This window comes from Diadema setosum, chromosome 18 (assembly GCF_964275005.1).
Source record: "Diadema setosum chromosome 18, eeDiaSeto1, whole genome shotgun sequence".
Lineage (NCBI taxonomy): Eukaryota > Metazoa > Echinodermata > Echinoidea > Diadematoida > Diadematidae > Diadema > Diadema setosum.
This window is the reverse complement of record NC_092702.1, coordinates 10,878,877-10,893,381: the sequence shown is the minus strand read 5'-3', so window position 1 is coordinate 10,893,381 and position 14,505 is coordinate 10,878,877. Positions and strand designations below refer to the sequence as shown.

Genomic DNA, 14,505 nt, shown 5'->3' with positions numbered 1-14,505 from the left:
CATAAGAAATAAAAAATAAAACAATAAAATACTTTTGAAATTTTTCTGATGGCACAATTTTTTTCATCTAAATTTGCTGATGACACTAAAAAGAATAGTTACACAAAAAATGTGCCTGTTTTGAGCTTTATTTAGTGATTTATAGCCAAGTCTGATATTCATGCATCATTATGCATAAATTAAAGGGACTGTACAGTACTGGTTGAGGTGGGGATTCATGTTTCAAACATTCGTAAGTGAGATAATGAGAAACCTCCTATGAAATATGAAGGAGCATGTAATTTTATGAAGGATTCAATGTTTATTTGATAAAAATTGGTTTTCAAAGGGCTGAGATATCCAAAAAAGTGATAATAATAAAAGGCGACAGGCAACATCTTTATTAGGATCTCTTTGTATCACCTTGATTTTGGATATCTCAGCCATTTCAAATCCGATTTTCATCAAATAAACTTTTGATACCCCTTAGAATTGCATGCTCTTTGACATCTCATAGAGTGGTTTCTAAATATCTCGCAAAAATTTTAAAAGCTAAATCCTCACCTCAACCAGAACTGTATACACCCTTTAACATAACTTAGCATGAATGATAATTTTTAAAAAAATCAACTTTTCAGTCTTTTAGATCACATCACAGGCAATGTGCGCGCTAATTTTCGTCGCGATCGCGCGGCCAAGATCTGGATGGGCCCCCCGCTCTATCATCTACTGAAATAGCCCGGCCTAGTTAGGGTTAAACAATCACTGCATCAACATTTCTAGGATAATGACAATGATACAGTCAAACCTGCCTAAGCGGCAACCTGTCTATAGCGGCCACTGAAAAATCCCCCCGAGAGAAAAGCCCTGTTAAAGACCCTGTATATAGCGGTCACCTGTCTAACGCGGCCAGCGGCCACAAATTTTGTTTCCCGCGGCAGATTTTAACCTGTCTATAGTGGCCACAGAGCCGCTAATTCAGCCTGTTTTTCTGATTTGTGGACGTGTCAGTCATCCATGGGCAACGTTCAGTGATCGCACCGCTGCATTCATCATTTATTCAGTCATAATGATGCGCTAGTATTAAAGCTTTCTTCATGACTGTACAACATGCTACTGTGCAACAATTTCATAAACACAGGCATGAAACACATGTGTGCATACGTACGCATGTACATGTACACTGAGTACTTATAGATGTATACAACGATGATCATGTACATTGTGTATATATAGGCAATTCACACATATAGTTGATAACCTGTCTATAGCGGCCACCTGTCTATAACGGCCACTTTTTTCGTTTCCCTTGGGTGGCCGCTATAAACAGGTTTGACTGTATGTGTAACTACTGAATTTTCCCTCTTCATTTCGAGATGGAATATTTTTGGATTTGATTTTGAGACTCTATTGTACAATGTACAGAGTTTTCAATGACACGATATCATTAAGTCTGACTCCAAGTCAAGATCCAAAGATTTATCAAAACATTTGTAACACCTTAATATTCTACGTGAAAAGTTGAGCAAAGAAAATGGGATTCCATAGGGATTCGAACCCGAGACCTCCAGATGCAAGCCTGGTGCTCACCTGACTGTGCTATAGAACGCTCTAGTACAGTGTTTGTCCCAGAAACCCTTTATCCAATGTTCATGTGGTCAGAATATTTTTCTTCTTCTTAAAATTGTTTATTACATATTCAAAGAGGCTGCACCACATCGGTGATCCCCCGTGCAACTTTATAGGGATCATTATTGTCTTTAGCCTAGGTGATAATGTTTCCTAACTCAAATGAACTTTCAGGATGTGTTCATTCTGGCAGCATAAATTGACTCTTGGGTAGAAGATACGCTTGAAAATACTTTTGCTTTCAATTTAGGTAATACTCTCAGATATCCTCTGATATGTCCCTGCTGGCATGACTGTGCCAAAATGTTCCAAGTCACGGCAAGATTGACCTAATTTTTATATGTGTGTCCGGGATCTGGATTCAATAACAGGTTTCTTTCTTTCTTTTACTTGTTTTGACCTACATGATCGGGGGAGCACGCGTAGGGGGCAGAAATATCAGTCTTGTAGAGCTTCCTCTTCTTGCGTTTGGCATCTGCTGGTGGGGCACCCATATAGGTCATCTCAATGGGACGCGGCGGAGAAGGAACTGCTGGCTCAGGTGCAGTGGTGGAGGTGCCAGTCGCAGTGTCCACAAGACGCTTTGCTGCAATTGTAATGAACGGTGTAAGAGCTATTGCGCATGCAATTTTTTTTTTCCAGGTTGGTGTGGGGATTGTATGAAGGCAGAGTGAAAAATGCAAGGAGGTATCAGTAACACAGATGATTAAATGGAAGTTATGTTTACAGGGGATTTGAAGCCTCAATTAATGATAAGGGCATTTTATTGGGAAAATGTTAATGAAAAATATGCAATGGAGTGAATTAATGAGAGAGTAATGTGAAAATGTCCAATTTGATAAAGTGAAAGTTGATGCATAAATTTGGGTAAAGCTAGTGCATAAGCAAAAATGCATTGGATCATGCAGAGTTGATGGCATTACCTCAGTTTGAAAGCAGGAATGAGATCAGACACATGGAAAGATGAGGAAGGATTGTGTAGGTATCAGTTAGTATTGTAAATAATGATATAAAGGAAATATGAAACTCCACATAGAGTGGAAGACATTTAAAAGATATTGGGGGGGGGGGGTGAGGTGGGAAGATTATTGGTGCAGGGGTTATGGTAAAGGTTATACATATTATGGACATTACAGTTTGATCGAGGTATACAAACATTGCAGTATATACAGTGTATTGGTAAGATATGATTCCAGAAAAAAATTACAAGACATCCATGACATCAGAAAAAAAAAAATTAAGGATGACAGTTGTACATGAAAGGATGACAGATACATGGAAAGGTGAAGGGGAAATTGTAGTAAAGATTAACAAAAAGTTGACAGCCAAGGTCATTAAAGTGCATTTACGTTTGTCATGATGGTATAATGAGGGACAGACAGGAAGGTAGAATATGATAGAGAAATAATAAAATAGAATTATGAAACTTAAAGGGTAATGAAGAAACATTACGAGAAGGATAAAACACATAACGCCATATAAGCAAATACATAAAAGCATGTAGCATTATGAGCCAGTAATTCATGCAGGCAACAGAATTGGACATTCATGGAAAAAGAAAAGGGAGAACATAGACAATGCACATGAGAATAAGAATATCTAATAGACATTGCAAGGAAACTTTCCTGCTTCCATCACACAGTGAGATCAACACATAACTAATTGAACATCTGATACAGTAGTGAGCAGACATAGTAATTTCTTTGCACATTGTGGTTGCTGAATGAGAAATGCTCAAGTGAATGTACTGTAAATGTTGCCTTCTGAATACCTGTAAAATTTAAAACAAATCTTAAAACAGACACACAATGAATTGTGACAGCACATCATCACTTCTTCATTGCAAATTTGAAATATGAATAGCATTTTGAAGAGTAACTTAGAGGTGCCTTGTGACCATGAAGATCTCATGTCCAAACTACATGGTATTCTCAATGTTATCTGATGCCTTATGCAATTTAGGTAAAATAAGCATTGTGAAATCTTAATGAAAATGTGTGTATCAACCATATAGGATGATATGACTTCAACCCCCCCACAAATATACTTGCAAATAAAAAATTCCAAACAAATCCCACTTGAGTATGTACAAGTATGACTGATTTCATCATGGCTTTTACAATGAATGCTAAATAACTGGCGCTTAAATTTATATGTGTACTTCATGAAGGGAAATTTGTCAATCTGGTGCAATAAACACAACTTGACATAAGAATAATCGATTTGCTGAATTCCACTGATCAATTCACCTCTGAATTATATTTATTTATTATTTTATTTATCATTTATCATTTTTCTTCTAAAGATTCTTGTATTAGCTCTATTGGGGGGGGGGGGGGGGGGGAGGGGTGAAATAAATCCCCCTCAACATTTTTCACAATGATTTTAAAAATTCAAATTTTTCTGGGCTGAAATTTCATTACTTTTTTCTTTCACATTTTATTGGGGGACGGTATGTTTGCCGAGATATAGCACATTTTCATGCCCAATGTCACCAAAAATGGCAGTTTCCAATGACTTTTGTGTGTACAATCATGGACCTACTACCCATGTAGGTCCATGGTACAATGTATAGGTTTTACATGAAGTGTTGTCAGATGAATTTTTTCCTTGTTTTTCTCAGATAACATCCCTATTGGTTATCACCAACTATTCTAGATAAAAAGAAACAATGAAAAAACAACAACAAAACAAATATAAAATGAAAAAAAGTAGCTCTGAAATAAATTTTGAGAGATAGAGAGATAGAGACAAAGAGATGGAGAGAGATAGTAGGATAGATAGAGCCAAGAGGGATAGTGAGGTACAGTATAAACACGCATGTTTTAAATCCCTTTTAATACAATGCACACAACACAGATTCTGGATCACATGACATGCTCTACTGCACGCAAGCTACTGTATCAAAATATGCATGCAGAAGAAGGGTAATGCATTACAAGCCATTCATATACTCACCAGTGTCATAAACTTTGTTGGAAATATCATGGAAAGCATAAGAAAGGAAGCAATCAAGTAAGAATGAGAGGTAATCTCACATGCTCTTAACCTTTGCCTCATTACGCAGGAAATTGGACATTATCTGACATTTCTAGGATGATGCACAATCACATTCAGTCAGTATACCAAATGAAGAGATGATACTCAGTTTTTGAAGTATATCAGGGTTTTGCTCTGTGATAGGCCAATGACAGGTAATTTTATTGAGAATCACAATTGTTGCCAGTAATGAGAAATGTATGCAATAAAAGAGGAGTCATGTTTATGCCACGTCTTCCAATTGAAAAAGTTCTAATGGTAGACGAGTTCCCCAATTTCAAAACAGTATAAGCTGAGGGTCTACAACCAACTGCATTCTCTTAGAAGTGTATGTACCTAGCATTATATCCACGCCACAGATGAAGTGAAAATTTGCTCACAATGCAAAAGCTAAGTTTTACATGACATAAAAATTGGTATTGCTATGTTCATCACTGTAAGAGCAGCAGTATAGAGCAAGCCATTCATTTGAGAGAAGATAAGAATCAGTCTCAAGTGAAGACATGGATTTCATTTGGAATGAGTGAAATGCAATGCTTTTATGATAGTTGTGGCTAATTTAACTTCTTTTTTTGTATTTATACAACAGCAAACAAATTACATGTGCATGTGGTTAATGCATGCAAATCTGTGACAATTTCATTGTGAAACACATGCTCTATAGATGATCCCTGCTATCAAAATGCTATCATACTGCAAAAATCCTAATCTTTGACATTACACACGATTTTGCAGAGAGCAACAAAAAACTCTTAATTCCAAGTCATTACTTTTCGTTAATTTTTCATCACTTTGTTTTTCTGCATGAATGAGGAATGTCAGAATAGTTTAACAGCTTTAAAATTAGTCTAAAGTACATTCAGGGTTTATGATGCGGTGGGAATATTGGTTCTTTCCTTTTTCTGTTGTTGGTGCCTTATTTGTTCCATTAGATGCTTTGAGAGGTCATGTTAAGGAAATTACATATGATGTAACTTTTATTCATGTCATATCCTGAGAAATAATGCCTGTCATAACTCATTCCTTCTAATCAAATGATTATTGATATAATAAAAAGATTAAATGAGAACTTACTGTTTGATATCTAAACCTTACTTTAATTACAAAGGAGTTGTAGAAAGAGATTACATTGAGAGACCCACTTTGAGCGTGCACAGTTATTTTCCGACGCATCAGATATGGCTGATGGAACTTTGAAAGATTATGGAAAACTGAGCCTTAAGTTTGAAAACTTTGGAAGGGAGAGGAAGGTATGTATTCTCTTCCTACAACTCCCTGGTAAAATAAAATCAAATTCAAACGGGTAGGTTCTCATTCAATCCTTATGTTGTACTTCTGGCATCTCTGAAAGACACTACATTGAGAATTTGTGGCCTAGCAACCACATTTACTATAAATAAAAGAAATAACTCTGATGAGTGTCACTCACCAAGAGTGTAAGTCATTTGTAATTACTTCGTCTGGCTATTTCTCAAAAGTAGAGCTTTTGTGAGACATTTGCAGCCCTTATCCAGCAAAGGTTTGTTGCAGAACCTTCTGAACATCTTTTTATTCATCCAGCCTGCTTTCACAAGGATAAATGAAGTGGCAAGTCTGCTCTTTTGGCAGCTGATATCTAACCCTAGGATGCTACCATACCTGCCAAGTTTGGTGAAAATCAGTCATGGGGTTTTCAAAAAGAAAGTGAAAATATACAATTTAGGCCCCCATTTTTGAAAATGTAAAAAAAAAAAAAAAAAAAAAAATCACTTTTCTAGCTTTATGAAATAGCATTTGACTAACCGCTTTCAGAAAGCAGGGGGAATAATTGCTACCCTTCAAGGACAAGTTCACCTTCATAAACATAAGGATTGAGAGAATGTAGCAATATTAGTAGAACACATCATTGAAAGTTTGAGGAAAGTCGGACAATCCGTTCAAAAGTTATGAATTTTTGAAGTTTTTTTGCAGTAACCGCTGGATGAGAAGACTACTGCAGTGTATGAATAACTTAGATGTCACATGCGGTATGTTTGAGTTCAGTGCATGCGTACAATATAAGGAAAATATAAAGAGAATTTCACAAAATTTCATCTTTTGAAAAAAGTACACATTCCCTTGACTCGTTACCGACGTACATGTATGTTAGGGGTAATATTATTCCCCCTGCCTTTAGAAAGAGGCAAGTCAAGTGCTCTTTTATTATGTGAAAAAAGTGAAAATATGTTGAATTTTCTTTACATTTCCTTTATACTGTTGTATGCATATGACTCACAAGCTGTAGTAGTCTCCTCATCCAGCGATTCCAACACAAAAATTTTAAAAATTCATAACTTTTGCATCGATTGTCCAATTTTCCTCAAACTTTCACTGATGTGTTCTACTAATATTGCTGCATTTTCTCATCCTTATGTTTATGGAGGTGAACTTGTCCTTTAACATATGTCAGTATCAAGTTGATGGAATGTGTAATTTTCATGAAAAATGAATTTTTGTGGAATTTTGTTTATATTTTCTTTATATTGTTGTCCACTCATACATCATAACCTCTAGTAGTCTCCTCATCCAGCGGTTCCAACACCAAAACTTCATACTTTTAGTTTGGGTTACCTTTAAGAGTGGCAATTTTGTCTTGCCCTAGATTTCTGTAGAGAAGAGGCAATGTAGAACTCCAGGCAAAGTCGCTATAATCTTCCTGATAACATTTGACACCTGCCAGGTTGGGGGTCTCCTATTGTCTAGCATGGATTTTTCCTTGTGTACAACGAATCCTATGGTGCCTCCATCACAAAGTAGCCACCTTGTGGCTCCATGGAGGGCAGAAAAAGAACTCTGTGCTTGTGCTAATTGCTCAAAGCACAACAAAATTTGTAGCTCGATCCAGGAGAATCACAAAAAATTGAATTCCATTACTACAACGTTCAAGAAGCCCGTTGGCACCGCAAAATCATAATAAAAAGCAAATATTTCGACTGCAATAGGGAAGTTACTTCCTAACACACATGCATAGAAAAACCATATGACTGCACATGCGCAAAGTGGGTCTCTCAATGTGGTCTCTTTCAGAGACTCCAGAAATAAAATATTTAAAGTACTTGATAATATATGGTGTTTTACCTACAGCTAAACTGCATTGAGTGGTTAACATTGCGCATAAAGAAAAAAAATGGTGACATGTCTCAAAGAATGCTGGTATTTGGGAATGAATCAGCTTTTTGTAGAAAAATATGAATACAGAAATATTGAGAAACATTTAGTGTCAATGAGATGTTGACTGTTGCTTGACCAGAGCTGTTGAAAATTTGTGCACTCTGTTGATTTTCTTTCTCAAGCCCTCTTTTAACATGATTTGATGAAACTTAGAAAACATTATTCAAATAAAATCTTTTGTTTGGCATTCTTGACTTTCTGTTTTGTTTTTTCTTTGTTTGTCTAACATAAAATGTAAGCACAGATCATTGAAAGATTCATTGTATCGGAATGTTAATCTTAGAGGTGATTAACACCAAGGAGCTGATGGAAGTGCTTTTCTTACAAGGAGTGTTATTTCTCATGGAGCTGTTTCAAGCCCTCATTTATTCTGACCAAGGCAATTCACCTGACTTTCCAATGGGGGAGTTTTGAAGATACTCATTGATGCGAGCTAGGGGTCCTCGTCTCTGGCTGCTCCCTGAGCTTGAGGTGGTTGATGGAGACTTGCTCTCCTCTGGGATGTTCTCAACATCCTGCAAGAGCAAGCATGCACCAACTCAGTTCTCTGCCTTGGAGACTTCTATAAAAACTAGAAATGTTGCTATGGCGACTGGTATGCCTCCGCCATAATGCATGGTTCTCCTAATAGGTCTATAGTACAATGTCTTGACAATGCGCGATGACAGTTTCACATAATTAATAAATACTAAAATGACTGGTTTGTCACAAATGTGTTGATGTTCACTTTCCTTGAACTAGGTTGAATTGGATTAATGGCTATAATGTCTAAGAGTGCAGGTATTTGGGATTGGCGGATTTGTACTTGACTTTTGACCCTTTTAGTTTAAGGAAGAAGTGAAACTTGGGACTTTCACTTGACCTTTAACCTTTTGGCAAGAAACTTCCAATAGAATCTCAAATGGGTAATACATGCATACACTAAGTTTCAAGAAAAATCCTGCAGGCATTGCATAAATAAGAGGGAAATAGTGAAATTTTGAGGAGTTGACCCTGGCCTTTGACCCATAACCCCTAAATTCCCTAGATAATTACTGCCAGTCAGTACCATGCACTAAGCTCCATGAAGATACCTTGAACCATTTGTGAGATATGGAGGAAAAAGTGAAATTTTAACATTTTTACTTGACCTTTGACCTGAAGACCCGAAACTCTTTCTGGAGAATCTTTATTTGGTAGTTCATGTATACACTAAGTTTCAAGAAAATACCTTTATGCATTGCATAGAAAGGGGGGAAATAGTGAGATTTTGAGCATTTGACCTTGACCTTGAGCATGTGTGCCCAAAAGTTGATAGGTACAACTTCGCCCTCTCATATAAATACATGCTAAGTTTCATTAGGATACCTTCAACAGTTTTTTAGATATACTGTCCACAAAATTGATAATTGACGGAAGGACGGACGGAAGGACAGCCTGAAAACATAATGCCTCCGGCGACACTTTGTGGCGGAGGCATAAAAAAACAACCCAACAATTGAGATCTGATTTTGCTCACTATAAATACAATTTGTAATTGTAGGCTCCTTCACTACTGGATCAACTGTCCTTGAAGACTGCATAATATCATGCTTTGCTATATGATTACAATGCATCTGGGAATGTGCTATTCAAAACTGAGTAAACAAAAGCAGCTAAAACAGCTAGTATGAATAAACTGGTTGATTACCTCAAACAATAAATCAAACAATGGTTCTAAATCAAACAGTGTTTAAAATTTGTTACTTCAAAACACCTTTCCTTGACAGTAGCCTGCATCCCTAGGGTCAAACATGAAGATACAATCCTGAAATGATATACATGTAGCAGGCAATAATCATGAAGCAATGAAATTACAAAACAATAAGACTTAAATGACAAATTAGGATGCAAAAGAGGTCTGTACAGTGCACTCCCAATATAATGAACACGATTAAAACGAAATTCCGGTTACAACGAAATTAAAATCAAGGTTGCAAAATCACTGGCTCTCATGTTTTTTATTATTTATTTGTTCGGTTGTAACAAAATTTCGATATAATGAAAGAAAACTGCTGGTCCCGAGGAATTCGTTAAAACAGGAATCCACTGTATGTGCATAAATATTCTCACATCAGAGAAAAAGAATAGAGGTACAAACCTCATGAATGCTGGCTTTGCTGGAGGCCCTTGTAGCTCGACGTGATTGGCCTCTTGTGCATGGTGCCCCATTGTCTTCACTTCGCAGTTTCTTGGAACTGACAGCATCTGAATTCTATAGCAGAAAAATGTTGTTATCTTACATCTTACGCTCTGCATAAACCACTCAGGCAACATTTACTGTAGTGGAAGCAATTCATGCTGGTTGATATATCAAGAACTTGCTTCAACATTTTATGGAAAACTTAATTGGGCAATAAGGGTAAATTACAATGTACATAATTAAAGCTACGATTGAAGTTAATGAAACGTAAGCAAGGCATGATTACCTCAACAAGGTCTAATATTGTACAAAATGAACAATTAGAGTAATGTCTTGCCTGCAAATAGCAATTTGTGATCATAGTGTGTTTCAATGTAAGTTCATTGATTCCACCCCAACTTTATCTCATCTAACATGCCAGCATTTTTGCGCAACCCATTTTACATGCCAGCAATCTAGCTTTATGGTAGTACAATAGACATTCAGGCTTGTACCTTTCATAAATATTTATACGCTTGCCATTATGTTGAATTGATAGGGCAGTACTTACAGTGAATGTTTTCAGAGATCTGCAGTCAGGGTGCTATGTAATTTTATTTAATTTTTATCTTTTCATTTATTTATTTATTTTTTTACCAATTGTGCAGTGAAGCAAGATTTTTAAATAATAATACTGCACATTGGTAACATTCCCGCAATAAATGAACCTTGGAATTGGTCAAACTACTGAAGGTGGTAAATGTTTAGTGTTCAGTGAAAATCAGTGAAAATCACAGGCCACATGCAATTAGCAAAATTTGCAAAATACAGTGCACTCCCGTTACAACGAACACGGTTATAACGAAATTTCGTTATAACGAAGTAAAACTTCTGGTCCCAATATTATTGCCATTAAAGTCTATCGTAAAATTCGCTTATAACGAACACAGTTATAGCGAAATTTTCGTTATAACGAAGTCTTTTCCGAGCACTACCGACAAAGAAAAAGAAAAGAAATATGCTCTGTTATAACAAAATGCGGATCGCTTTCGTAAGTACATAGCGGAACAAGCATTTTTAGCGTCTCTGCAAGGGCGAACGCTTCAATCACTGTGTGTTTGCTCCGTGTGTCATGCACAGTTGTCGAAGGAGCTTGTGTTATTTTAATACAATAATCTGAAATTGATTCAGGTTCGTTCTATTGTTCTGAAGGTTCTAATTACAAAACGCACAGATTCTGATACACCTAAATGTCCATTAGTTCGGAAATGAAATAGGGTTTGTTATTACGAAGATTTTGGCGTTATTCCAAACGTTCGTTATAAAAGTAAGGTTCGTTAATCTGACAATAAAATAGGGTTCTTATTACAACGGTTCGTTAATCTGAAAATGATAGGAATTCCAAACGTTCGTTAATCGGCACTTTAAAAAAAAAGTTTCGTTAATCCAAAAATGAAAAAGGTGACTCCACTAACAAAACTTAGGAATGGCAAACCTTATAATCGTATTTAAAAGATATTCGAACCTTCGAAAATAACTAACCTTTCTCATTTTTGTGATTATCAAACCTTCTTGGAATAACGAACCTTATTTTATTTTCGGATTAAAAAACCTTCGGAACAACGAACCTTTGGAATAGTGAACCTTTCTCATTTTATGATTTACAAACCTTTGTAATGACGAACCTCATTTCTTTTTCCGATCAACGAACCTTCGGAAAACGAACAATATGTTTAATATCTGAATTATGAACTTTCAGAATGACGAATCTTCGGAAGAGCAAAGCTTCAAATTAACAAACCTTTGGAATCCGGGGAATGGCGAAACTTCGGAATAAGGAGCCTTCGGAGTAATGCACTTGTCAATGTAATGACGCACCCCACTACCCCCGGACATGGGTGCGTCATTGTCATTTTTTGACTGACCACACGGGGTTTTTGACGGACACCACAGTCACTTTTTTGACGGACAAAACGCTGCAAGTGACGAACACCACAGTCACTTTTTTGACGGACAACATGTTGAAAGTGACGCACACCTCGGTCACTTTTTTGACGGACATCCTCAGTACATTTGACACACCCCCGAAAGTACAGAAATGATTTTTGCATACGTTTTATTTAAGCAATTTCATTTCTTTTGGTTCGTAAACATAATTTGTAAAAGTTTCGGCAAGTTTCCTTACCCTGGCCCTGTAAGCACCGTACCGTCATTCAAAGTACATCACGCTGCTGCTACGATATTCCGTACAGTTAGTAGTATGTATTCTGTGCATGATGCAATCCATACATGTACATGACAATACAAACACATGTGTGCCGATGCGACGTACAATTGTATGTGCCGATGCGCTATGTGTGCACGGCCATTGCTAGTCTGGTGGATGCATACTGCAGCACAGGTACACACCACGCTACGGCATTCCCACGGGCCCAGTCGCTGTTGTACGTAGAGATTCGCACAGCGGGTGCGTACTAAACAGCGTCGCGTGTCTTGTCGGGCTATCCCGCGAGCAGAAAATGGCATGCGGCAGGCAGTTTCTTCTGCTGCCGCTTCTTTGACTGTCAAAAATTCGCCTTTGTCACCACTGAACATTATTTAGACGCACATTGTATTGGAATATAAACGAACTTTCTTCGATAGCAATGTGTGTTGGTACGTGTTGCATCGCAATATGCAATAGGCACTAAGTGTTCGACAGTAAGGTTGAAATTGTTACATTGCTGAACAGTCCCTGGTTTGAGATTGCGTATGCATGATTTCATGGGTTTGTTGGAGGGAAAATGTGAGGAGAAAGGGTGGCTTCTAAATTATTTGCTTGCCAGATTCTGGCAAGCATTTTTCCCTCTTATTCCAAAACGCTTCCCGACTTTGATTTTCACTTGCCGCGGGAAAGCGCTCACTGTAATTTCACTCGCGGTACGTGTATCTGGTACTGCTGGTAGCGTGCAAAAATGCGTGCAGTTTTCCATAGCCAAGTGACGTACCATGACGCACCCCTCGGTTCAAAATAATGCGTGTTATTTTCCATAGCCAAGTGACGTACCATGACGCACCCCTCGGTCAAAAATTTGACCGACAATGATGGGATTTTGACGCACCCCTCTGTCAAAAATTTGACGGACAAAGCTGGTAAAATGACGAACACCTGGGTCACAAATTTGACGGACCAAATGAGGAAATGACGCACCCATGTCCGGGGGTAGTGGGGTGAGTCATTACATTGACAAGTGCATAACGAACTTTTGTAAGAACGAACCTTTGGCATGTAGCGAATTGTAACCGAATCCTTAACCGTCATTTTTTATACATGTGTGACAATGCAAACAAGTTTTAAATGCTCTCTTTTAAATGTAATATTCAATGAAATTAAAAAGGTAACATCCCATTTCACATTTCCAATGTATGATGAGTATTCAACAAACAGTATATGTGACTGTGCATCACAAAACGAACAAAAAGTCGCACCCTTGATTTCACGTGAGGACTCAAAAAAGGTGAAATGGGTCCACTGAGTCAATCTTGAGTTTTTCATATTTTCTGAAAGAGCTATCCATCTTCTACATTATTCTTAAGTTTAGGATCATAACATGAATGGAAAAGTGTGTTTTCAGCAGTTTTTCTACAACCCATTTTTTGGGGAGAATAGAATGATCAGGTATGTCTTAGAGGCCCCTTTACATTTCTTGAAATCCTTTACACACTCTTCACTTTTAATACCAATAACTTTTGAAAGGATAACTCTGCTGCTTTGAGATTTGGCATTAATCATAGGTAGAATGTGTTAATAGAACATGCTCAATTTCAGCTTAATTTGAAAATCCCTTCATTGTTGTTGCTCTGGTGGTTTACACCCTGTATTTTGTCCCTTTCATTGCACAGCTATCATGGCTCAGTAAAGATTAAGCGTTTGAACAGACCCTGTACTTCAGAGCCTCTTTTCTCAGTTCGCACTTTCCCAGAGTGTGCATTTTCTTTCTAGTATTTAGATAGGTTAGGGGAGTCCATTTGATATGAGTTACACATCATTGTAAAGCTTAGAGTCTACTCTTTAAGAATCTGTCCTCAACTAAAAATCCTTGTCTGGCGACTTTTTGCTTGTTTTGTGTTGCAGGGTCACATATGATAATTGCGTGGTTTCCTAGTTTTCGTTACGTGTATATTGTATTTGTACGGTCATAACGAAATTTCGTTACAACGAAAGAAAACTGCCGGTCCCGAGCATTTCGTTATAACGGGAGTGCACTGTAACAACTATAGGAAATATAACGGCATGTACAGTTTATATATTCTGAATGTGGACACACTGACCTCATCTCCTGCCCTCTTCTTCAGGGATCGTGTGGAGAGCTTGGTGGCTCGAGTGGAGCGCCCCTTTCGTTGGCTCTTCTTCTGTAGTGGGGTTGCATCAATTTCCACCCTACAGAATTTATAGATGAGACAACATACAAATTGCATACATAAGGTAGGACTACCCCAGTCCATAGCTTTGAAATAATGACATAAATAATGGGCAATTCCACGGTAAC

At 37.4% G+C, this 14,505-nt stretch overlaps 1 protein-coding gene across 6 annotated transcripts in view; it reads right to left on the bottom strand.

Moving 5' to 3' along the window:
* The window catches only part of LOC140241709 (uncharacterized), a 188,302-nt gene that overhangs the window by 5,180 nt on the left and 168,617 nt on the right, over window positions 1–14,505 (bottom strand). For 5 of the 6 annotated variants that reach the window (XM_072321454.1, XM_072321456.1, XM_072321458.1 and 2 more), the window contains 4 exons: window positions 14,288–14,396; window positions 9,956–10,069; window positions 8,225–8,351; window positions 4,373–4,578 (listed from right to left, as the gene is read on the bottom strand). In XM_072321454.1, the coding sequence (XP_072177555.1) occupies window positions 4,544–4,578; window positions 8,225–8,351; window positions 9,956–10,069; window positions 14,288–14,396 (385 nt within the window). In that variant the 3' untranslated portion in view covers window positions 4,373–4,543. Of the gene's footprint in view, window positions 1–2,012; window positions 2,195–4,372; window positions 4,579–8,224; window positions 8,352–9,955; window positions 10,070–14,287; window positions 14,397–14,505 lie in introns of those variants that run through there. The other variant, XM_072321459.1, reaches the window with a different exon arrangement.